This window comes from Panthera onca, chromosome D3, assembly GCF_046562875.1.
Source record: "Panthera onca isolate mPanOnc1 chromosome D3, mPanOnc1 haplotype 2, whole genome shotgun sequence".
NCBI lineage: Eukaryota > Metazoa > Chordata > Mammalia > Carnivora > Felidae > Panthera > Panthera onca.
In genome coordinates, this window is record NC_138350.1 from 16,166,244 (window position 1) to 16,192,156 (window position 25,913).

The 25,913-nt window shown below is 55.7% G+C and overlaps 1 protein-coding gene across 5 annotated transcripts in view; it reads left to right on the forward strand.

Annotated features, from left to right (window-relative positions):
* WSCD2 (WSC domain sialate O sulfotransferase 2) overlaps positions 1-25,707 on the forward strand; it is a 115,386-nt gene extending 89,679 nt beyond the window's left edge. For all 5 annotated transcript variants that reach the window (XM_078435705.2, XM_078435700.2, XM_078435701.2 and 2 more), the window contains 5 exons: positions 1,491-1,612; positions 4,079-4,253; positions 10,323-10,487; positions 17,383-17,583; positions 23,657-25,707. In XM_078435705.2, the coding sequence (XP_078291831.2) occupies positions 1,491-1,612; positions 4,079-4,253; positions 10,323-10,487; positions 17,383-17,583; positions 23,657-24,009 (1,016 nt within the window). In that variant the 3' untranslated portion in view covers positions 24,010-25,707. The remainder of the gene's footprint in view (positions 1-1,490; positions 1,613-4,078; positions 4,254-10,322; positions 10,488-17,382; positions 17,584-23,656) is intronic.
* Positions 25,708-25,913: the final 206 nt, after the last annotated feature.

Consider the following 25,913-nt stretch of genomic DNA (forward strand, 5'->3'; position numbering starts at 1 on the left):
CGACGTGGGGCTCAGCCTCAGAATCTTGAGATCGTGAGCTGAGCCGAAGTCAAGACCCAGACGCTTAACCGCCTGAGCCACCCAGGCGCCCCTGAGAGATCACTTTTGTACAAAATTGGTATTTGGTCATATGGGCAGCTTGATAGTCTCTGCTTATATTTAGCATCTTGAACGCATCTTTAGCTCTCTAAAGGAGCCTTGAATGCCGTTGTCATTATTGGCAGGGGCATGGAGTCCCATTGTGGTGGTGGTCTGTATTTTATTGCCCAGTGCTTCGTCATTGGACACCCGGCTTCCACGTGTTAATGCGAGTGAGTGTGGTGGGGAACGTCCTTATTTATACATCTGTGTGCCCTACACAGTGGGTGCCACAGGGGCCCGCCCACGTCCCCTTTCCCTGCAGTGACTGCCAGCAGCCAGTGGTTCACGTCTGGTGCCCACTTGTGCGAAAATAAACCGTGGCCCCAGAGGAGCGGGCTCTCCCAGGACGTTGTGTCCCGCGGCCAATATCTGACGCACGGCGGGGAAGGGGGGACACACGGCCAAGGCCGGGCCCCTTTCCTTGCAGTGGGACCGGCTGTGGCACGGCTTGTCATCCGTGCTTGGGTGGGACCCAGCCGAGGTGACATCCTTGCTCGGTTCCTGCCCTGCTTCTCCCCCGCCCCCCTCTCCTGAGAGCACACCTCAAGAAAACACTGTCTCGGGTCCTGCTCGTGGCAAACCGGGCCTCAGGCATCATCGCTGCCTGTTGCTTTGGGGTGACTGTGCGGCCTCCGAATTCCCTGTTGTGTGCCTGATCGGGTTATCTTAAAGGCGGTCCCTCCGGCAGATCAGTCCCTCGTAACCTGTAGGTGCTTAGCACTGGGTGGGCAGAGGATGATGGGAGGGAGAAGACAGCCCTGGGTACTTTGCTTCCCTCGATCCTCGAGCAGCCGTCTCCTGAGGGGATCACGAAAACCCTCCATGGCGTGTATCATCCCCCTGAATGGGGGGGTGACCGTTGTGGAGGATGAATAAGGCACAGGAACGCTGACAAAAGGGGACAATAGGGCCCCACAGGAACATCCGGGACCGTTGACAAAGATGCCAGGGTTGAGAAGACTTTGAATTATGTAGCCGATCCGTCTCCGCTCTGGTACACTGTGTGACCTTGGGTAAGACTCTTGCCTTCTCTGGGCTTCGATTTAAAAGCACTTTTCGGGGCACTTGGCTGGCTCAGTCAGTTAAGCGTCTGACCCGTGATCTGGGCTCCGTCGTGATCTCACAGTTCGTGAGCTCGAGCCCCAAGTTGGAACTGTGAGCTGACAGCACAGAGCCTGCTTGGGATTCTCTCTCTCCCTGTCTCTGTGCCCCTCCCTCACTCACAGGCACATGCTCTCTCACCCTCTCTCAAAATAAGCAAACAATAAAAAATACATAAAAGCACTTTTCTTTAGAAAGTGGTTTGCCAAGCTGAGATCTGATCACTGCTTTCCCCTCTGGCCCTCCAGATGGAAGCGCTGTCTTCCGAGGCTGCTTCCGCAGGCCCGACAACCTCTCCCTGGCCTTGCCCGTGACAGCCGCCATGCCGAACATGTCCGTGGACAAGTGCGTGGATCTCTGCACTGAGAAGGTGAGCCCGGGGTCCTGTTCACAAAGCTCCGGGGGGTGGGGTGCGGCGGGGGGCAGTGTGGAACAGCTGGAGGAAAGGGGGTTCTTGGCTGGAGAAGCCACAGCTCGGGCAGGATGAGGGGGTCATCCCTCTGATGTGTGACACGGGAGAGAAATGCAACAGTTTCCTCTGGATCTAAGGGGTGGAAGTTACAGGAGGTCGATTTCTTTCCCCCTGAGGAAGCGGGTTTGTTCTAATCGTGGGGAATGCTCAGGCCTGAGGCTGACCTCCTAACTGGGCCTACAGGCATGAGTAGACGATTGTCAGGGAAAGGCAAGGGCAGCCCCACTCTGGGACAGAGTGAGCTCCCCGTCACCGGAGGCAAGCACGTCGAGTCAGGGCAGGTGTGGCATCCAGAACGTTGGGCGTTGGATTGAAGTTGGACTAGATGATCTGTGGGTCCTTTCTCAGCCCGAGATCCTCCCTCCCTGACCAGAGAGTGAACTCCACAAGGGTAGGGGCTGTGCCTTGAACACTGATGCCCCCCCCCCCATACCCAGAGCACAGCTGGGCACAACACTGGCACTCAGTGATGTCTGAGGAACTCTGTCCTTCTTTCAAGGTGAGCTCATTGCACGAGCAGAAGCGCCCCTCCCCCACCACAGAAAGGTGGTTGCCCATGCCGAGAACCTACTTTGTGCCAGGCCCCATGCTCGGTGCTGGGGATGCACGGTCACCAAGATGGCGTGTCTGTCCTCAAAGATGCTGGCGGTTGTGGAGGGGGCCTGCCTCGTGGCTCCTGCTGGGTGCTCCAGCCTGGACCCCAACTCCCGAATGCCCCACCTGCACTGAATTGTCCTGCTTGGCCCAGCCCTCACGGGGGCCCCTGATCCATGAGGCACACCTCGCAGGAACGCAGAGGGCTGCCACTCACCGAGCACGGATCTCACGCTTCACCTCTCACGTCAAGGCTTAGACTCGAGAATTTTCACCCCCGTTTCACGGATGACAAAAACCAAGGCCCGCACAGGGGAAGGCCCCTGCCACACCTACGCTCTGAATTTCTGAGCTACCCTAGAGACCTTCCCTCCCCCTCCCCAGAGAGGCTTCCAGAGCCTCCAGGCAGGCAACTTCAAGTCACCAAACATTTCCTGAGTGCTTGCTCTGCTCCTAAGAGACTTCCTGGCAAGTCAGGGGCCAAGTTCATAGGCTTAGGAGGTTTGACCAGCTTTTGATCCAGCTTTCTCTCTCTCGGGTGGGCATGGATGCCCCTCTTCCATGGCATCCCCTCCAGGTGGACAGTCCTTGGTCCCCGAGGGCCCTGGAGCCTGCAGGTGGGACGCCAACAGTGAGACAATGAGGTCCCAGGGCAAAGCAGCGTGTAACAAAGGGTCAGACTGCACGTGGGATTGGGAATTGAGGGTATGTGGGTGGATAGGAAGCCCCCCCCTGCAAACCTCCCTCTTCCAGTTTCTTCTGATCTCCTTAGGGGGTCACAGGAAAAAAAATCCCGGGGATTAAGTGACTGAGGGTACAGCACTGCCCGCGCCACGGGTGGAGGAGATCTAGGATATCGGGGGAGGCTCGCTGCGTATCACCTGTTAGAAAATGCCATCAGTCACGGCCCACGCAGACCCACCTGCGTACCAGCGTCTTTGTCTCTCCCTCCCTGTCTTTCTCTCTGTCTCTGCTAAGAGGTGAAGTCCCTATTCAATGTCTGTTAGAAAGAAACCGATCCTATGGTGCCACGCTTGCTGAATTGGTTTGTTACTAGATTATTCCTGGGACCCGCTATCGGGGAGGATTTAGGGCTGCGGATCTGGAGCAGAGGCCAGTCTGGCAAGGGGCAGCCCAGTCCCCTCCGAATCCAAGTCCCCCTCCCCCCCCCCCCCCCCCCCCCCCCCCCCCCGCTTTGCCGCTCCTCGGGACAAATGAAGCAATTGGGAGCAGCTGTCGCCACGAAATCGTGGCTGCACGTGGCTGTCAGTATCCTGTTTGTCGTCAAAGAACGGGCTCACACAGCCTCTCCCAAGGCGTGGGCTTCGTGTCCCCCCTCCGCCCGGGGGACTTAACGGTGGCAGGGCGGGCGACGGTGAGAAGAACATTTCCTGGTAAGTTTTCCTTCCGGTCCTCCCGGAGAAAGCTTCCTCGTGGAGCTCAGGTGTCTCCAGTACTTTCCGCCTTCCGCTAGTCTCCGCCTTTGCAGGAAAAGCGGAGCCCACCCGGCTCAGGGCCTCGATGCAATTGAATCACACGGCTTTCCTTCTCCAGTGTTGGCAGCTACGGCGTGGACGCGGACGCCGGTGCTGGTTTTATTTGTCAGTTACCGCTTAATAAAGCCGCGTAGGAGGCGCGCAGGGCGGGGCAGAGCTGTAAGAGTGAAGTTGGCCGCGAAGGGGACGCTGGGAACGCCAGCCCTCCTCTGCATTGCGAGCCCGGTCAGTCCCGCGGTTTGGTGACCTCCTTCCTCCCCGTGTCCCGCTCCAGGAGTACCCGCTGGCGGCCCTTGCGGGCACCGCCTGCCACTGCGGGTTCCCCACCACGCGCTTCCCGCTTCACGAGCGGGAGGACGAGCAGCTCTGCGCCCAGAAGTGCAGCGCCGAGGAGTTCGAGAGCTGCGGGACCCCCCGTTACTTCATCGTGTACCAGACGCAGGTCCAAGGTAAGCCTGGGCTCCGCCAGCTGACCCCCGGATGCTGTCCAGGGGCTTCCCTCCCCGGAGGTGCCCGGGTCAGCCCCTTTCATGCCGCTGGTGCTGCTCAGACCGGGGCGTAGGGGGCTGGGGAACTTGGCTTTAGCGACCCTGACGGGCAACGGAAGGAGGGCCTCAGGTGAGGGGGAGGGGGCGGTCTGCAGACCCTCATCTCTGTCCCGCATACTGAAGCCCCCCGCTTTGGTGGCTCTTCTCCTGCAGTGGAGGCAGTGAGCTTGAGTGTGACGTCCCCAGGGCTGGGCGTGGGGGACCTGGGGGACCAACACAGAGCCGCTGCAGGATCCTGGGCAAGCCACTTCCCCTTTCCGGGCCTCAGTTTCCCCATCGGTAAAATGAAGTTATAGAATGTGGACTTCCAAGAGCCCTTTGAATTCTAGGAGTCTGTTGAGGTATAGATTCTTCTTTCTCCATCTCACACGTTCCACTTCTGCCCCCCTCCCTCCCTTTGCTGGTGGGACCCCCACTTCCTGTTCAGCTCCCCTCCCGCCCCTTGTGGCTGCCAGCCCGTGGCCGCGGTGCTGAGGATGCGTCTCCGGGACATTCTTTGCGCCAGAGTCCGTGTTGAGTCCTTAGTTCACGCTTTCTCTCTGAATCCCCTCAGCTCTCCTGGGAGGCGGGAATAATCATCACGGCCCCTTGACGGTAGGGAAACTGAGACTCAGAACAGTTCAGGGCCTTGCCTGAGGTCACGCCACTGAGAAAACTTCTAGATGAAAACCATCCCCCCTGACCGAGGCATCACGACGGGTGGGTGGCTCTTGGAGAGGTGCCTTGACAGGACACTCGGCCCAAGGGAGCCCCGTGAGGGGTTACCCCGATGTCTGAATATGCCGACCACCTACTATGCGCTGGTCCTGTGTGAAGCCTCAGCTCATTTCATGATGTAAAGCCTGCAGTGAGTCTGTGACCAGGGCAATATCATCCCCATTTTCCAGGTAGGAGAAGCAAGACCCGGGAGGTGAGAACTGGCCACAATTGTACATCTACAAGAGTGGTTTGTTTTCATGTTTCTGACTCCAGAGCCCCTGCTAGAAAGCCCTAGCCCCAGTGTAAAGAACACTCCCCATACCCCCTGAAGCCTGGAGACCCAGTAGAACACCATTGGGCTAGACTCCTCTTCATCTCCCAGGAACCGGGCCACCCCGTATGGTTGGGCAGGTTGGGCACTGCACAGGCACAACCTACAGGGAAGGTGGTGCCTGAAAGCCAGCCCGTGCTCTGCCCTCTGGATGGAAGTGCCTCTCTCTGCCCAGAGGAAGGAGAGAGCGCCTTTTCCTGATGTGCACAGAGGTGCCAAAAGCTAGTGGCAGCCCCAGCAAAATCTTGTCCCCTTTTCGGTCCCATGGGGTTACCAGGGGTGGCCATCGGTGGCTGCTTCCGTGGCACCTGAGGTCCTGCTAAGAGCCCAGGGAGCGGGAATCAGTTTAGCAAGTGTGGCTCTTGGCTTTGTTTACACTCCCGTGAGGGGGACGAGCCTTTGTTCGCCTGCAGGAAGTGTCTGTCAGTCTGTGCAGAACTGTGTCCCCTAGCCTAGCGGAGAGTTCTACATAGATTAATCATTCCATGACCGCGAATGGCTTTGATGGGGACGGGGAACAGACATTGGAGCCTTTTCTTTTTTTAAAAAAAAAAATTTTTTTAATGTTTATTTATTTTTGAGACAGAGAGAGACAGAGCATGAATGGGGGAGGGGCAGAGAGAGAGGGAGACACAGAATCGGAAGCAGGCTCCAGGCTCTGAGCCATCAGCCCAGAGCCCAACGCGGGGCTCGAACTCACGAACCGTGAGATCGTGACCTGAGCTGAAGTCGGACGCTCAACCGACTGAGCCACCCAGGCGCCCCTGGAGCCTTTTCAATAGCAGATAAAGAGCCCCTCATTGATGACTTTGCTCCTTCCCTGTGCCGTGTCCCCAGGCCATTACTGGTCTCCAGTTTTTCCACGTCAGGCTTGCAGCTCCTCGACGCTGGCGAGGTTTGAGAGGCCTGTGGCTTGTTAGGGCTGCCAAAAGCCTGGTCCGTCTCGGCTGCCATTTATTGAGCATTTACTATGTGCTAAACACTCATGTTCCTGCCAGGAACTAGATGGTCATTGAACACCTGAGTGCCAGATACGGTCTAAGCCACTTACACCGAATTAACTCCTCTAATCCTCCACGATAGTCCAGTGACCGAGGCATTGCTATCATTACTCTTTTACAATTGATGCAACCTGGCACAGAGAGGTTGGGTAGCTTGGCCAGAGTCACACAGCTAGGACAGGGCAGAGCTGGGAGTCAAACCCAGGTGGTCTGGGTCCTGAGGCTCCACTCTTTTTTTTTTTTAATGTTTTCTTTTAAATTTATTTTTTATTTTTGACATTTGTTTATTTTGAGAGACAGAGACAGAGCACTAGTGGGGGAGGGGCGGAGAGAGAAGGAGACACAGAATCCGAAGCAGGCTCCAGGCTGTGAGCTGTCAGCACACAGCCCGACGCAGGGCTCGAACTCACAAACTGTGAGATCATGACCTGAGCCGAAGTCAGATGCTTAACCGACAGCCACCCAGGCGCCCCCTGAGGCTCCACTCTTAACCACAGCTTCTCAGCATATATTGGAAATACTTCACACATCTTATCCATTTAATCCTGTAAGGTGACTAGCCGCATTTTACAGGTAAGGAAACAGGCTCAGAGAGGGGAAGAGACTCGTTCAGTATCACACAGCTCCCCCTTACCAGCCCTAGACTAAAGCCCAGGTCCGTCTGATTCCAGAGTTCTCTACAGTATTGCCTCCAGCATTTGTTTGATTGACGGAGCTTAAGCACCAAACAAACTTTCTTTTTAGGGCTGAAAACAACAGCCTTTATACCTCAGGGAGGGTCTTGGCCTCCCACTCAAGTATTTGAATGGAGCATTCTGTTTTCTGGAGAAATTGAGGGGCCAGATTTTTTTTTTCCTCCCTCCCCGCATTTTATGATGGAAAAATGTCCAGCCTCCAGGAAATTAAAAAAAAACAAAAAAAATGGAATCCTACCGTAAACACCCATAATGTGTCCCATAGATTTCACATTTGTCAACATTCTGTTACATTTAGCCTCCACCTCCCATTTCGCCATCCTTGGTCCTTGCCTTCGTCATGCATTTCAAGGTCCGGTTGACCCTTGAACAAGTCAGGGGTTGGGGTGGTGCTGACACCCTGCACAGCCGAAAATCCACATGTCACTTCTGACTCCCCCCAAAACTTAACTACCAACGGCTTGCTCTTGATTGCAAGCCTCAATGCTCCATGTATCGTATGCTGTGTCACAGTAAATACGCTAGAGAAAAAAAAGCGTTAAGAAAATCTTCAGGAAGACACATTTATGGTAGCCTATTGTGTTTATTAAAAAATCTGCAGGTGAGTGGACCTTCACAGGTCAAACCCATGCTGTTTGAGGGTCAGCTGTTCAGTTGCAAACACTGTGACACTTCAGGGTCCGTATCCTTAATTTTAATTCAGTATTTGCTTACGGTTTTTGAAGTGACCTTTGCATAGCGTAGAATGCACACATTTTAAATGGGCTATTCAGTGACAAGTGGATAATTCACGCCCCTTTCAAAACGCAAGACCTGGGCCGCCTGGGTGGCTCAGTCACTCGAGCCTGTGACCTCAGCTTGGGTCACGATTTCACAGTTTGTGGGTTCGAGCCCCGCGTCTGGCTCACTGCTGTTGGTGCAGAGGCCACTTCGGGTCCTCGGTGCCCCTCTCCAGCTCACGCTGTCTCTCAAAAATGAATAAATGTTTATTAAAACAAAATAGAAGACCTTCCCATACTCCAGAAAGTTATACACCTAGGCTGTTTTGCAGTATGTTTCCACGAAAACCATTCCCAGATACCCCCTTGGCTTCAACAAAGACCGGATTCTTCTTTTCCAGAGTCGGCTGTGCTCTGCACAGATTCAACCTGGGCAGTGGGGGAGGGGAACCGGCCCTCGGACTAGTAGTAGGAGCCACAGTTGATTGGCACCCCTATGTGGGAGAGCCCTGTGCTAACGGCACACGCCCTCATTTGACCCTCCCAAGGACACCATGGTTGTCAGTAGTCCCATTTTATTGGTGAGGAAACTGAGGCTCAGATCCATCATTTTCCCCAGGCCACCCAGCAAGTCGCTGGAGGAATTGGAATTTCAGTTCGGGACTTCAAACTTTTCCCTCGAGGGGCCATTACGAGACACCAGTGTGACTCATAGATTTCAGTAATGGCAGGTCTGGCAGAACAGGAAAGACCATGTGGAACCTGGGGAGGAATTCTGGGAAGGACGGGATGGAGGGCGGTATCAGATGCTGAGCCGGGGGCGGTCACCGGTGCCTCGGGCGGGACAGGCTCCCTGCAGCAGCGGGTTGGAGCCCGGAACGGCGCTGCTGGGAACAGTAGGAGGAAGTGGATTGGAGAGTGTGGACAAGTCTGCCAGCAGTGGGGTGGAAACGGGGTGAGGACAGGGAGTGGCTCCTCGAAACAGAAGTGTTTAATCCTGGAGTGATCTGGGGGCACCTGGGTGGCTCAGTCGGTTGGGTGTCTGATTCTTGATTTCGGCTCCGGTCATGACTTCGTGGTCGTGGGATGGAGGCCCACATTGGGCTTAGTCCTGGGTGAGGAGCCTCCTTGGGTCTCTCTCTCTCTCTCTCTCTCTCTCTCTCTCTCTCTCTCTCTGCCCCTCCCCAGGAGTGGGAGGGAAGGATGAGAGGGTAGAAGTAGGATGTGGAGCAGCGTGGCGAGCTCGGGCAGGGGAGAGGGGGTTGTCCACAACCCGAACTGAGGATTGAGGTCGTTGGCCCAGAGTGCAGAGCAGGGCTGGAGCCCCAACTCTAGGATTCTCTCCTCTCCCCTTCCACTGCAGAGTCCCCTGTGCTGGCCTTCCCTCAGCTTCCCTTACATCCGTAGGGGCCAAAAGAAACCACCGCGGTGCCTTCTCAGCTCCGGGGCGGGCTGCAGTGGGAGGTGTTGAGGCTCTGACAACAGGGGCATTGGGAGGACTCTGGAAAGCCAGAGGATCAGAATGGTACCCACCTGCCCCAACCCATGTACAGATGAGGAAGCTGAAGGCTAAAAATAACCAACTACCCCCTCCGAGCACTTTGGCGCGTTAACATATTACATGTATCATGTCAGCCCGTACAAGATGCCTGCAAAGTAAATATTGTTACCCATCCATCCGCCGTGATATCCGTCCTTCTACCTGCCCATCTATGTGTCTGTCCATCCATCCGTTTAAGACACTGGTATCGTCCCTACTCTATGCCAAATGATACGGAAAGTGCTGGGGAGGCAGCAGAAAGCAATGTAGGCAGGGTCTCCAACTAAACAAATAGTCGTTCGAGTAACAGTTGAGATGAGCCATATGGGGGAGACGGACAGTGTTCGAGAATGATAGCCCAGGGAGTAGGGAAGGCAGGCGGTGCTGATTCAGCGGAGTGGAAGGAAAGCAGCAGTCTGCCTGGCAAAGGCAGGTGGGAGGGCAGCGAAGGCTCCTACCCAAGGTGCCGAGTCAGGAAGGAGCAGGGCACAGATAGGAAGTGCGGAGACCCCAAGGGCCGGCAGGCGGGGGTGGGGGGTGGGATGAGCCCCGGAGGACGAAGGAGCCAGGCCACCCGGGACTTGGAGGCCGAGATCAGAACCTTGGACTGGATCCCATGCAGGTGGATGCCGTATGAGGGTTTGCATCTAGAGGGAAGGACGGTGGAGTTGGGGGCGGTGTGAGAGAGCGACTCGCTGTTCCGGGGGGAAACTGAGGCAGGAGAGAAGACGCTTCCTTGTAGCTGATGTTCATTGAATCCCTGCTATGTGATCAACCCTTTTCATCCATGAGCTGATGTAACCCTCACGTCAATCCTGTGATGAGGGACCATTTTCTCCTTTTAAAGATGGGGAGGCAGGCCCGGAAAGAGTTCTGTCTTGTGCACTGGGTCGTATGGCTGGGAAGCGGGCCGGGATGGGGCTCAAGGCCCTGGTCCCTTCCGGACGGGCGCTGTCCGCCCCTGACCATGCCCTGCCTTTTGCAGACAACCGCTGCATGGACAGAAGGTTCCTCCCAGCCAAGTCCAAGCAGCTCATCGCTCTGGCCAGCTTCCCAGGTGCTGGCAACACGTGGGCTCGCCACCTCATCGAGCTGGCCACTGGCTTCTATACGGGCAGCTACTATTTTGACGGCTCTCTCTACAACAAAGGTGAGGAGGCAGAGGGGAGCAGAGAGGACCCATCGGGAGGGCATGGGAATACCCTTCCTGAGCACCTACTGTGCGCCACTCCACTCACCCGGGCACGTTCGCCAAGACCTACTGTGCGCTTGGCCCCCCCTCCCTTCGCTTAGAGCCCACCAACATCGCCTGAGCAGCTTCTGTGCCATCAGGCACCTACTGCACGCATGTGGTACCTTCCCTCCGTTGAGGTCGCCACAAACGTTCCTTGAGCACCTACTAGGTGCAGGTTCCTCACCACAGACCTTTATTGACCAGCAGTCCTGTGCTGTATACAGAGGTAACAAAACTAGGTTCGTTCTGGGGGTGCCTATGGAGCACCTGCTGTTGGTCAGGTGTCTTGTCTGCATTTCAGAGCCCACATCCTTACCTCTCCGTCATAGGCAAGAAAGCCCTGGGGGTTCGCACTGGGGAACTGAATGTCTTGGATGAAATACCCATGGGTCGTGAAGCCCCCTCCCAGACATGGCCGGGGGAATATCAGGGGACGTATGTGGGGCAGCCCTTGGCTGTGGGTCTTTATGTCTGTAAACCAGATGAAGACCACTTCCTGGCTGTGTGACTTTGAGCCAGCTTCTGTGCCTCTCTGGGCCTGTGTCATCGTGTGCAAATCAGAGCTAACAGTATGTACTTGGTGAGGTCATTGTGAAGGTTAGTGAGTTGGTATGTGTAACAGGCTTAGCACAGAGTAAGTGTTCAGTAAATGGAGGCTGTGAATACTATGGTCCAAGCACTGGCCGGACGCAGCTTGGTGTTGACAGAGAGCCATCCTTCCATCCCAGCTCCGGGAGAGCCAGGGGGCATCTGTCTGAGGGTAAGAAGCAGGAGGAAAGAAAGACAAGAAGGATGACAAGGGACGGGTTGAAGGATGGGCTTAGCAGCAGGTAGGGGGTTGGCCTTAGAATCCCGACTTTCTGTATATCGATCAGGCTTTAGTTTTGGCATAAGTGATCATTTATTGAGCACTTAATACGTATGAGGCTCCAAACTGGGTGTCTCGCTTGCTTATACCAGGATTTGAACCCAGGCCTGGCTTTCAACAGTATCTCTGCTCCTAACCACTAAGTTGAGCTGCCTTTATGGGAGCTGCTGGGAGGAACCCGGGGACAGACGGGACTCTCTCCGGTTTGCCCTGGAGAACGGCAGGGGGGGAAGCCGACTCCGAAAGCATCCCATGGCTGACTCACATTCTAACCTTCCTGTGGCTGCAGCAGCAAGCCTATTTCTGGAATTCTAGAACGTTACGGATAGGAGGGTCCTTCAGGAGCATTTAGTCCAGGGATGCAAAGTGGTATCACCTCATGCGTCCATTCCAGTGAATCTGTGTGTTAAGAAGGATTCTGAGGTTCTGTTCTCTTTCAGAAACCAAAGTGCCTTAATCTAGTAGTGATGTCTGTTGACGGTGTAGGAGGAGGAACAGTGTGGCCACCTGCCAGGTATTTACCACCTCTGGTCTAATTCAACCTAACTTTGGACCACAGGAAACAATCTTAAAATGGAGTCAGGGGATTGAATTTTCAGACCGAACTCTTACCAGGTACAAGACCTTGGGCAACATTTCTTTGCCTCTCTGAGCCTCAGTCTCCTCATTTATACTGTAGGGATGTCCACACTGAACTCCTAGCGGTTTTGAAAGAAATATAACGAGACCGTGTGTGTGAGGCTATGTTGTAAAGTATACATTTTTTTTTAAGCGACCTGTAACTGGGACAGTCAACTATTAGGCAAAGGAAAGGGCTTGGCCTCTGACAACACATGAGAATCACCCGGGGAGCATTTCAAGTCTTGATGCCCAGGCTGCACCTGAGACCATTTCCATCAGGATCCTACGAGGGGAACAGGGTGTCAGTTTTTTAAAACCTCTCCAGGTGATTCGGGCACCGAGTGAGGCCCCTGGCTCCTAGACCGGGAGCCCAGTATTCTCACCTCTGGACCCACAGCATTCAAAAAATACTGTGTATTTTAGGGGCACTTGGGTGGCTCAGTCGGTTAAGCATCCAACTTCGGCTCAGGTCGGTTCATGAGTTCAAGCCCCACCTCGGTCTGTCTACTGTCAGCATAGACCCCACTTCACATCCTCTGTCCCCCCCTGCCCCTCCCTGTCCCCCCCCCGGCCCCTCCCGTTTGTTCTCTCATTCTCTCTCTCTCAAAATAAGTAAATAAACTTAAAATACCGTGTATTTTACACTCGAGTCTTGGGGGAATATCAAGAGTTGGTAATTAGGGGGGCGAGGTGTGTATTAAAATTTTAAAAAGGAAAAGAGAGAGAGGGAGAACATACACCCTCCCTGGCCGGTCCTCAGGCTCACACCGTGTGCACGTTTCCTTAGGTCCCTCCGAGAGGGGCAGCTGAAGCTTTTTGAGCAGCTCCCCTTTCGTGAGGGGCTTCAAAATGCTTCCTGTGTCCTGAGCCCTTGCAGGGAACAGTGAGTTGGCCCTGGGAGTTGGGGGCTGGCAGTGGGGGGCAGGTGCATAGAGGACCCCCCCCCCATAGCATCAGTCGGTTCTGCTAACCCCACGTTCCAGCCACCACCACAGCATAAGGAAGTCCTCAGAGCTGGAGGGTCCTGGAGTGGAGGGGGGGGGGGTGGATTTGCCCCCACTGGGGGGCCAGTCTGCTGCCCCTTTCACACATCCAACCCCAGGTATGATGACTTCACAGGTGGAAAACACACCAGCCATTTGCACGCGGGTTTCCTCTCCCTGGGACCTCGGGCCCCACCCCCTTCCTAGCTCTTCTGCCTGGAAACCTGCTCCCCAAGCTGCGGGTCACATCCCCCTTTGCAGCGTCTCTGGCCGACTTCCCCTCTTCCTGCTTTTCTCCCTTGTATCCAGCGCTCTCCTTCCTTGTAGCGGGGCCCTTATTGTTGTAAATGTCATGTCACTGTTAATAATGCTGATCATTATGGGCCCGGCTCTGGGATGCGTGCTTACAGAGTTTGTGATTCAGTCTTGGGTGGGGGTTGTATGTGCAGAAGGTGGACAGGACTCACCTGAAAGGAGAGGAGGGAGTCCCGGGCAGAAGCCACGGGGGTGGGCGGACATGTGAGGAACAGCCGGAAGAGGAGACCATGTGATTGGTGAATCAAATAGTCTGGTGGTGCTGGAAGGGGGGAGGGCTGGGGGGGGGTGGGGCACAGGAAGGGCAGCCGGGACCGGACAGGCAAAGCCCGTGCAAGCCCTCTGAGGACAGTGCACATTATCCTGGGGCCGCAGGCTCATGCAGGGAGTGGGGTGAAGAGGGGTTCTAGGGCAGGGGGGTCTGTGCTAAGATGTGCATGTGTGAAATAGCTCTCTGGCCACAGAGTTTGGATGGGACGTTTCGGCCGCAGAGACAGTGGTGGGGAGAAGGGCACAGTGGAAGGGACATTTAAGAGGACGTTGATTAGAAGGGATGGGCCCAGAGCGGGTGGTTTCTGTATGACGAATGGAGCCTCCACGGACTCTTGCTGGTTGGCAACTTTTGGAGTTTCCTCCTTCCTCCCTGCCTCTAACTAGCTGGATAACTGGGGGTCTGTCCCCTGCCCCTTGAACCTTCGATTTCCTCCTCTGGAACAAACTCGTGTGGGGTGGGGGACCCCCAGGGCCCTCCCACTTCTGATGGGCTGCCTGGAATTTTCTCTGTCCTTCACTTTCTCGGCAACCTCGTCTTCCTTCATCCTGGTAACAGTCTGCCCCCGCGAGGGACTGTTGAATAGAAGAGGGATGGAGGGAGAGAATGACTGACTGACTGGTAGATGGATTCTCCCCACACAGAATCCACATGTCTATACCCCTTGAGTTCTGCCTTCTCTTCCTCTTACCCAGGGAGGTTGGTCATTTGCAAACTATGATTTTCTCTGTGTCCATCTCTTACTTGGTCTTTGTCTCCCTCTGATCTTTATCTCCTTATTTTGATGTCTGTTTCTCTCCCCCCCCACCCCCCCCCCCGCTTCCGTCCCCCTTCCTATCTCAGGGACCCCACAGCCCCAAGTGCAGGCTCCTGCTCTGTGGCCTGTCAGAACCCAGAGGTGGGAGGGGCTGGGTGACTGCCCAGATTGGGCAGGGCCCTTCTCTGCCCCTGGGGGCCCACAGGTGGGGCAGGGCATTGGGGAGGCAGCCTCTTGGCCCTGCTGACACAGGACCAGTTTTCTGAGAAGTGCCTCAAAATAAACCCCATCATCCCCGGAGGACTGCCAGCCTCCAGGGTGTCCGTGTCCAGAGCCAGGAGTAGGTCTTTCCTGCCCCAGTAAACTCCGGGGCCTGCAGGAATGTGGGTGGAGTCTCTGCCCTTCTCTGTGCCTCAGTTTCCTTCACTGCAAAATGTACCCACAACTCTAATAGTATTTCACACTGATGCAGTGGAGTTGCTGGGTCCTGTGTCCCACAGGGCGCCAGAGGGCGCCCCCTGGTGGTAGAGTTCCGCAATTCCGCTCTGGCCCCAGGCTTGCACCCGTGATTGCTCTGTCATTACCTACAGGTCCCTCCCTGGCGGACAGCTGAGCTAGGTCCTCAGGCATGTGGATCCCATATGGCTTCTCAAAGGCGCCTTCCTAGATGCAGAACTCCTCTCTCTGGGAGGCACTGTGCTAAGTGGAATTTTCTCCACCTCCCTACTTTTCCAGGGTACCCTGCAGCCTAACTTCTCAGGCAACCCGAGACCAAAGCAGGTCTTCTCTGGTGTTTAGTTTTTTTGTATCTTGACAAATATTGTGCGAGGTTGACTCCATCCCGTAGCAAAGTGAAATGTGACTGAGGGTCCCAGCAACCCCCGGGGGCTGATTTAAACTAGTCTCAGCCCTCTGCCACGTTGTAGTTTTTCTTCTCTGAGAACCCGTATGCGCTCTTGTGCAACCCCTGCGTCTGTGTTTCTGTTGCTGTGCCGGTGGTGACATAGATTTTGGCAGAGAGAGAATGAAATCATAGTCGGGTAGCCCCTCGTCCGCGTCATGAGGGGCTTTACCGATGTCATGTGTGACTGCACGCCGTGAAATCCTGTGTCCCGGGCTCACGCTCCCAGACCCCATTCCTCAGTGGCCCGTGACACTGTGCTGCCCGTGGGCCTCAAAGGCTGTGGATTCATGTTTCCTTGTGGGCACGGGCCAGCGCCGATGTGCAAGGCTGGACTAATTCCTACAGCTTCACTGGGCAAGTCCCAGGACGGAATCTGGCTCAGGACATGACATTCCATTCCTGGCGTTGTTACCTTGTGACCCCGGGGTGGGGGTGGGGGGGTGCCAGACCTTTCTGAAGCCTGATCTCCAGGAACAGAAGTAGGTCCCATGCCGGCCTCATCTTAATCCACCTTAAAAGCCAAAGGCAGAGCCTCAGAAACCTTCGTGCGTGGGCCAGGAGAGAAAAAAATGAACTCTGAGGTTTGAGGAGGCAGGGTGGCTCCTCAGTCCGTGGCTTCGCCCCTAGACTTGTTCTCTTTGAGCTGCTGTTTATCGAAACACGTACAACTGTGTGCCTCAGTGGTTTCTCACAGCAGCCCTGTGAAAGAGAAGCTGCATGGTGCCATTTTATGGATGAGGACACGGAGGCCAAAGAAATAACATTGAGTTGGAAACACAGCCGGTATCCTGAAGGTGCCGGTACGGTACCATTTCTACGCGGCTTGCAAGATGCCATCTAAGCGACTTGGAGAACTCGGTCTCAGGAGCCTGGATGAGTTGGGTTTGAATGTTGACCCTGCCTCTCGCTGCCTGTATAGCCAAAGCACGTTCTTTGATCTCTCTCTCTGCCTGTTTCCTCATCTATAAAATCTCTTCCATTTCCCCAGCTTCCCCCCCCCCCCAAGTTTATTTTAAGAGAAAGCAGGGGAGGGGTAGCAAGAGGGAGAGAGACTCTCGAGCAGGCTCCGTACCTTCAGGCGCCCATCTCTGTCGAACTCGCAGACTTCGAGATCGTGACCTGAGCTGAAATCAAGAGTCAGAGGCTTCATCAGCTGAGCCACCCAGGCGCCCCATCCCCATTTTTTGAAATGAAAATCTGATCATGTCCCTTTCTCTTTTGCCTAAATCCTTTTAAGGGCTGCCTAATGTTTGGGGTCTCGTGCTGAACTCTTGGTCACAGCCCCTACCGTCCTATCTGGCTTTACACTCCCCTCTTTCTGCTCTCAGCAGTCACTCATGTGGCACCTTCCTTCCGACCCACCCCCGGGCCTTTGCATCCGCTGTTCCCACCACCTTTCCCTTCCTCTGTCGAGCTAGTAGATTCCTTGGCTTTCACATGTCAGCCTAAGCACCTCTTCCTCCAGGAAACTTTGCCGGATGCCGCCTGACTAGGTCCGCGATCTTGGCTAGGCGGGCTGGGCTGCGCAGCTCCAGACCGTGGGTTTTATCCGTGTCTGTTCCCTGAGTCTCTCACCATCTGGGACCAACAGCCTGCTAGTGCACGTCCGTCTCGCAGTGATGGAGGAGCATACAAGAGTAAACAAGCATGTGGGGCACCTGGGGGCTTTGACAGAGACCCGCTTCTGTCCTCATCCCAGCGGCCAAAGCGCCTCACCGGCCATGCCTGGGGATGGGGAGTCCACCCAAAGAGGGCTCCCCCAGTGTGTCACCGTCAGGTGCCTCTTGTGCCTCAGCGAGCATCCCATGCCTCTTCGGCAGCGCTGTGGTTCATTACGTTTATTTCGGTCACGGTTTACAGAATCTGGCTCCCAACGACAGCGAGACGCACGGGTCTTTTTGCAGAGTCTATCCCCACCTCCCAGCACAATGCCTGGCACGTAGTAGGTGCTCAGTAAATACAGGAGGAAAGGAATGGGAGTGTGAATGAACGTGGAAGGATAACAGAGGCGGCCTGGGTGGGCAGGGTGTGGCGGGACTCCTCGCCTCCCCCGCTCATGGCCCTGTACCCCCCTTCCCCTGCCCGTGGGAAGGGTTCAAAGGTGAGCGGGACCACTGGCGCAGCGGCAGGACCATCTGCATCAAGACGCACGAGAGCGGCCAGAAGGAGATCGAGGCCTTCGATGCCGCCATCCTGCTCATCCGTAACCCCTACAAGGCGCTCATGGCAGAGTTCAATCGCAAGTACGGCGGCCACATCGGCTTCGCTGCACATGCCCACTGGAAGGGCAAAGGTACAGGGGGAGGGGGGTGCGAGGCGGGGGTGCGGCAGGTTGGGGTGAGCGGCCGGTGCTGTCTGCCGCGAGGGATCCAGGCAGGCCCCCTGCGTTCCCCCCGCCCCCAGCGTCCCCTGCTGAGAGCCAGTGTGATGCCCTAGGGCAGCGGGCAAGGGCCTCGGCTTGGGCCCAGGAGCAACTCCCTGGGTTCAATGCCCATCTCCGCCACTTCCCTCCCCTGGACTTAAGTTTGTCCCATCTATAAGACGGGGGTAATCATCGTGAGGCTCTAAGAATTTAACCCTTTAAAACCACTCTGTAAGTGTGACTCGTTATGGAGATAGAAACCCTCACATGATTGATATGGGATGGATTGAAACCGTTTCAGGAGCCCTTTCCCCTGGGAGTCAGGAGACCTGAATTCAGCCCCGGGTCGGTGGCTGGTGGCCATGAGGTCACTCATGAGCTCCTAAGGACTCGCAGAGCAGCACTGCGGTGAACCACCCCTAACAACTCTGGGTTGTGAGGCTCCAAGAGGTTAAGTGACCTGCGCCTGGTCACACAGCTGGGAGGTGACCGCGTTGACCCCCCCCCCCCCCCCCCCCCCCGAGCAGTGAATCTTAATATGATCTGCCTTTGACATTCACCTCTGGTACTTAGATGACAGCTGTGTGGATGAATGTCTCACAGGGAGGTGGCCCACGATAATGGAGAGAGCTTTACCGTCAGACCCAAGCTCTGTCCTCTTGAGTATCTTTAATCCCTCTGGCTCTCAGCATCCCCTATCGGCTTCCACCCGCATCGCCATCGCAGTAACGAGAGTCTTGAAACCCCATTCGTTTGACCCTGCTTTTACAGCTGGGACAAGCTAAGCTCAGGGAGGTGAAGAGGCTTCTCCAGGATGCGGGAGAGCTGGGGTTTGACCCCAGAAAGTCTTGCTCCTGAGCCCCGGCCCTTCACCACCACAGTGGTAACGGATGGGGCAAAACGTCGATGGAACGGTGGGGTTCGCAGGCCAGTAGGTGCTCTGTAAATGTGAGCTCTCTCCACCTTACCCAGCCTGCTCCAGCCTCAACACTGAGGGGTGCTTTCCACATCCCCCCCCCCCGACTCCCCAAAACTGCTCTCCAGCCCTGGCCCCTCCCCAGAGAGGACCGGAACTTGACGGGATGGTGTGCACTGAGCAATCCGGCAGTTACACCTGCAGCAGTGACCTCGTTCATTAAGACTCTTGTGCCTGTCCGGCCAACCGTGCCCTGGCTTCCCAGTTCAGTCAGGGGGTTCCTCTGCGCCTTCCCTTGCCTCACCAGCCCCCCCAGAGGGTGGAAGCGTAGGCGGTGACATTTGTGCCCTTGTTCCCCGAGAGGTCCTCCGATTTACTTACAGAACAATCGAAAATGAACACCACTCGGGGCCAGGCTGAGAAGTCTGCAGGCGCCCAGGACAGAGGGCCTGTCCTGAGCACAGACTTTGCTGGTCCAGCTGGAAAGGACCTGGGGCTGACCAAGCCCAGGGGTCCCCAGCCCCCACTGCACGCCAACATCCCTGGAGGAGTGTGGGGAAGTCCCAGTGCCCAGACAGCACCCGGACCATTGCTGTGGTGGATCCCAGGCATCGGTATTTTTTAAAGCGTCCAGGATACAGGCAGGACTGAGAACCACTGATTGTCTATTTATTAATGGGGAAACTGAGGCCCAGAGAGAGGCAGGGACCTGCCAAGGTCGTTAGGGCAGGAGTAGAATCCAGCTCTCTGGCTCCCAGGTATCCCGATGTCCCCAGGGACAAGGGAGGGGACTCACTTGGGAGGCTCGCATGGGGCCAGGCACTTTGCGTGCTTCATGGCATTTAACCCTTCTAATTCCCGGAAGAGGGAAGAAAGGCTTTTGTGGTCAAGGTGGCATTCCATTGCACAGGCGAGGACACCATCCCAGGAAGGCTTATTCACCTCACTGGCCAAGGCCCCAGGGTTTGGCAGAGCTGGGGTTCAACCCCAGGCGTTAGCTACCGGGCTCTCTTACCTTGAGGGGTCTCTGACCTCCTGATGAGTTCACTGCTTCTTTCCTGGTTTAGCGCCTGGTCTCAGATTCAGACAGTTCCAGTTCCCAGGAGCCCCTTGCCTCTTTCCTGATCAAGGCAGCTGGGAGCTTGAAAACCAAAGATAAGGGAGGTGTCAGGACAGGCCCAACCACGAGGCTGCAGGGGATGGGAGAGAAGAGATTCCAGCAAATCTATCTCCAGTTGGGGGCCTGGGGTCCCAAGCTGAGTCCAGGATGGGAGGGGGGTGGGGGGGCTTCTCCACCACATCACCTCCCAGGCAGGCCTGACCCCAGTCTTAAGTGCTCTGAGAGCCTTCCCCCAAAGAACCATTTCTCTCTCTGCTTTAACGCCTGGCCCTTGGAGGGACTTGAGACCCTTGCTTTTAGGGTCCCTGCATCAGCAACATCAGTATCACTTGGGAACTGGTTAGAAAAACATTCTGCGGCCCCCACCACAGACCTGCGGAGTCACATTCCGGGCGGGCGCCTGGCAAATCTGGGTCTTACCCATCCCTCCAGATGTTTGATACACATTGATGCCCCAACGTGAGAACCACTGCCTTCATAAAAACCTCGCAGCTCAGAGTGTGGCCTGTGGATCAGTGGTGTCCATCACCTGGAAGCTTCTAAAAAGCTTTTCTCAAAAAGCACATCTCAGCCCTCCCCCACCCCCTGCCAGGGTCCCTGAATGGGAATCTGCATTTTAACAAGATTCTCTGGGAAGCTTCCTAGGCACTTGCAAGTTTGAGAACGCCTGGCTTAGAATGCCCTCCCCTAGCAGGTGACGGTCACCTCCCTAAGAGCAGAGCTCCCCTAGCTGCTGAGCACATCCGTCCCACCCTGCCTCTGCCCCCTTCCCCTTTAGAGCTGGGTCAAGGCCCTTGCAACCCTCCCCGTCCGCCCCCCCCATTTTGGGTTCCATAACATTAATTTTACAATCTCCCTGGAGTGGGTCCAAAGCAAAGTTTTATGTGATATGATTACACAAGGTGAATCGTCCTGATCTGTCTAATGAAACAGACTGTGTTTGATGATTCCATGGGGAATTAAGTGCAGTTAAGCTATTAATCAGGCCCCGGTTCTTCTCGACAAGAGGGAGCAGAGAGGGGCCCGAGGGGCCCTGCCAGGCGCACGTGTGGGACCGTTCCGGCGGAACCAGCACTGGTGACCAACGGTCCGTGGCTCGGCTCGCCTTTATTACCCGCTTTGAAGGCAGCGATCAGTTACCGGGAATCCTGTGCTAATCGGGGCTTCTGTCTTCACCTTTTATCCTTCTTTCTGATGAAGTGGGTTAGGAACAGCCAGGATGGCCATCTTTGGGGTAGGCACACAGCCGTTGCCGAGGCAGCTCGGGTGTTGCCCGGAAGCTCTGATGCGACAGGTGGGGCACCTGGGGCACCAGCATCAAGGATGATCGTGACCGTAGCCAGCACTTACGGAGCACCTGCTGGATCCCAGGCCAGGTGCCAGGGTCTTTGCTGCGCTTACTCCATTCCCTCTGCCCAGCACGCCCAGGACGGAGGTCTTTGCGCAGTTGTTCTGCCGATGGGTAAACTGAGCCACCGGGAGACCGACCGAGCCCCTCAGCTACTCTAGGGAGGAAAGGGGTTGCGAATGCCGTCCGTCTGACTCCCAAGTTGTCCGTGAACGGACCCCGAGTCGTAGAACAACAGCCGAAGGTGAAGTGAGCCGTGGTAAACTAGGAGCTGATCCCGAAGGGTTTCCTAGGAGGGCAGGCGCCAGGCTCAGTCAGGGTTCAAATCCTGTCTTGGGTGATTACTGTGTGGCCTTGAGCCACTGGCTTCGTGTCTCTGAGCCTCCTTTTTCCTGCGTGTAAAATGGGCCCAAGTCTCACTCTCCAGGCTTCTTGGGAAAAGGGGAGGTGGCCGACACATAGTAGGTGCTCAGGCAACATACAGTCCCATCCCCCGGTGATCTCCAAGGATGCCATGCTGTCTCCGCCCACCTGCATTGAAGGCCAGGAGCCCCATTTGCAGGACTCTGACCACCGTGCAGGCGGGTCCTTCCTTCTCCTCGACGGCCACCGTGCAGCACCCCCTCCAGCAAATATTTGAGATGGTCAGAAGTGGCCAAGCCTAGAAATCCGATCTGCGTGTTACTAGGTGACTGAGTACCATCTCCGTCCACCTGGGCCTCTGCCATCAGAGCAGCAGGTGTCCTGAACCATCCGGGACGTCGTGAGGTGACTCAGGAGTGGAGAGATTCTTAAAAAGAAAAAAAAAACCAAAAAACTATACACATGCTATATGTTCTTTTAATCACTCATACATCTGGTCTTAACCCATTACAACAGTGTGGGCCCAATTAGCCAGATACATTGTAAATAATTTATCGTCAGGATAAAATATATCCTTGTCACCAGGATATAGATTTCCCAAGCAGCGGTGGTGTTCCGGGGGGGGCCACTGGGAGAGCCGGAGCCTCTCCACAGGTCTTGATGTGTTCTGCAAAGAAAGAGGAGCCCTTTATCACGTCACAGTTTGGCGGTTGGGAATTTCAATTTAGTTCAACAAGCATTTATTGAGCCCCTGCTGGGTGTAAGGCAGTGGGGGTGAGGCTCCTGGTGCCTGGAAAGGATTAGGACCTGGGATCAGACAGGCCTGGTCTGGAGGGTGCTGCCTAGGGCTGTGTGACCTCGGGCCAGTCACTTACCCTCTCTGAGCCTCAGTTTCCTCACTGGTGATACAAGTGAACAGTAGCCCTTTCCTTGCAGGGTAGTTTCTAGGATTAAATGAGATCATGGGCACCCATCACCCAGCAAAGGTTGAGGATTTAGTTATTAAGAACCAGTTGGGCACCCCCCACCCAGCTTGGAAAACTCACCAGACTGTCGTTCAATAAACAAATCCCTCTGGAGGGTGGTGCTTCTGTGAGCAGCAGAGGGTCTGGCTTCAGCGTTTTGGGGCGCCTGCCCCCTCTGATTGTCCTAGTGGGGGTTTGGAATCCCCTTCTGCCTTCCCAGCATCCTCTGTGATCTCCTTCCACAGTTACCCAGATTCTCGTTCTGTCAGTTTCAGCAGCTCCAGGGCTGGCTGGTGTCTCTTTGAGGTCCTCTCTAGGGTTTCCCCAAGCCGTCACTCACATTCTCCTGTAGCCTGCCTTTCGAGTCAGACCATCCCCAAACACCTTCCCGTTGCTGGTGACAATCCACCCTGCCATTTTCCCATGGCCAGGTAACACACCACAAAACAAAACATAGTGTATGATGATACAAAGTAGAGAAACAACACGAAGGCAAAGATGACGATATAGAGCACCTGACTTCAACTCTACCCCCAGCCCAGTCCATCAGAGACCACATACGCGGGGGGTTCAAAGGGGGTTGCGGAGCCCAGAGCCAGGAGAGCCGGGGAAGGCAAGATCTCATCTCAGGATAATGACAGGAAGAGTATTGAGTCAACATCTATTGAGCACTTCCTGGGCCTGGGGCCCCATGCTCAAAACCTCCTATGCTTTAATCCGCTTGCGTATACAAAGGTCCTACTATCGTAGGACCTGGGAGTAGATAACCGTTACCAAAGAGGAGAATTGCTACTACACAGGGTAACTTGATGGTGAAAAGCCTAGACTTTGAAGCCAGACTGGTGTCCCATCCTGGCTCTACCGATGATTAGCTGTGTGTCCAAGAGCACCTGACTTAACCTCTCTGTGCCTCTTTTTTTTTTCCTGTTTAATGAAAACGAGCGTACCTGTCGCACAGAATCATGAGGAATAAGTGAATGAGTAGCTCTATTCATACGCTTATTGTACGTGAATACAAATGCATATAGAAGGTACAGTAAATACACGTATTTATGGATAAGTCTGTGCCGGGCCTACAGTGAGCACCCAACGAGTGGTGGTGTTATCCCCAAAGACAAGGTGAAGAACCTTCCAGGCGGAAGCGGCGGCACGGAGGGGGCAGGAATCAGGCCAGTTTGGGGATCCGAAGGACTGGGTAAGGGTGTCGCTGTCAGTCACTGCGTCCGCTGCCACCTGACCCTTGTCCCCAGAGTCCCTCCTCCCTCTGACCCGGCCCTGCCTCCTCTCTCCAGAGTGGCCGGAGTTTGTGCGGAACTACGCCCCGTGGTGGGCTACTCACACGCTGGACTGGCTCAAGTTCGGCAAGAAGGTGCTGGTGGTGCACTTCGAGGACCTGAAGCAGGACCTGTTCGTCCAGCTGGGCCGCATGGTCAGCCTGCTGGGCGTGGCCGTCAGGGAGGACCGGCTGCTGTGCGTGGAGAGCCAGAAGGACGGCAACTTCAAGCGCTCGGGGCTCCGGAAGCTCGAGTACGACCCCTACACGGCCGACATGCAGAAGGTCATCTCTGCCTACATCAAGATGGTGGACGCGGCCCTGAAGGGGAGGAACCTCACCGGCGTTCCCGACGACTACTACCCCAGATGATGCATCAGGCAGGGAAGGGGCCGGGAGTCCCGCCCGAGCGGGGGTCTCGAGACTCCTGGGGACGCCCCCCCCCCCACCCCAACCCATCTGTCCTCTCTCTCTGGCTTGGGGACAATCCCCTTGGCCGCTGTCGGCCTTCAGTGACGTTCCTGCATGACCAAGAAGGCTCGAGGGAAGAGACTGGGCACTCCCACCCTTGGAGGCACAGGGGGCCCCTGGTTTGGAGATGTTCTAGCCACGTGGACCCTTTTCTGTCTCCTCTGCCCCTGCCCCCCCCCCCCCCCCCGCCACTCTGGGCCCCACCTGTGGGAGGGAGGGCTCACGGTGGCCCCAGGACATGGGTGTCCCACTGCAGATGTCAAGGACCTCGATGACAGAGTGGAAGGGACTGTAGCAGGAGAAAGTGGCCCCAGACTCTCTTCCCTTCTGGGCTGAACATTCACGGCCTCCCCCTACCTTCTCCCCTCCACCCCCGGAATCACAGGCACCAACACTTACCCAGGCCGCTTCTGTTTGAAGAAGGGTCTCAGACAGCCCGGGTGGGGTGCGGAGGCCATGATGCTCACAGGACGTTAACGGGCACCACCGCGTGGGGCCGCTGTTGTCATGAGCCCACCTCTCGCCACAGTGCTCCTGAGAAGCCATCGGGTTGGTTGGCCACCTCTAGGGCCGGAATTCTGCCCTTTCTTCCCCTGCTGTAGCCAGAAGGTGACCTTGGGATCTTTGATCTCCCTTCTGGGGGTTCTCAGGCGCCAACAGTCACCCCGCCAGGATGGCCACATGCAGAATCTTGAGTAACACAGCTCTCTGTTGTGGCGCCCTACACTGCCCTCTGACCCCTACCAGTGGGTCCTTTGCTATCCAGATGAGAGAGCAAAGTGCTCCAAATCAGGTGGGACCATGACCCTACTACCTTCTCAGCCCATTGACCTCCCCTTGGTCATAGTCCAATGGGGCTGGCCTGCCTCAGAATGGGAATGGTTCTTCATTTCCATACAAGCACTGCCCCCTTGGTGGTTAAGACCTCAAACCAAAGGATTCTCAAGGACCTGGGTTGCTAATTATCTGTCTTTGAAAGCATTGATTCAGGACCCATCTTCCCCCGCCTCGGATACCAATGGCTTCACATCCAGCCCATACCCGTGCACCTGTCTCATTCCCTACCACGTAGATGCAAAAGCCATAGGTCACAGATCTTTGCTATTCTGTCTGGAGCAGCCCCCCCAGTCAGCCCCTTCGAAGGCTCGGGGGACAGGTAAAAATGCTCGTTCCCAAATACCCAAGAGACTAGGGAGAAGGAGCGTGTAAAGAGATATATTTTTTTAAGAGGAATAGAACTAATACGTTCTGCCCCTTGGCACTTGGCCACTTGAAGAGAAGGGCTTAGGGATTGAGCCTGTGTTTCTCTTCCCTGATTCCCTCAGCTGTGGGATTCGGGCCACTGCAGGGCCCAGCCAGGGGGCCCTGAATGTATTTTATACCATGTTTCTTCCCCCACCCCCCACCCAGGCTAATTTCTAGTCTTTTGAGAAGCAGTCGAGGGCGTGGCCTCCCCTCCCACTTAGAGATCAGCGCTCTCTGGGGTGACTCTTGGTCCAAGACCTGGGCCAGCTCTGCTGGTGGCCACTCAGGCCACAAGCCTCAGTCCGAAGATTCCTCAGGTCAACACCATCATTAAAAAGCGAGTTTTGTTGAGTATTCTACCTTGTCATGGAGTGTTGTGTAAGGCGATTTCACAAGTGGGCGTGTGTTTGTGTGTGTGTGTGTGTGTGTGTGTGTGTGTGTGTGAGAGAGAGAGAGGGAGGGAGGGTGTGGTATAAGTGTCCACGGAGTCTTGACCCAAGTCACCGACAGCACTCCACCTGGGTCATAGGCTAAACCCTGGCCCGCCTCCAAAATGGATG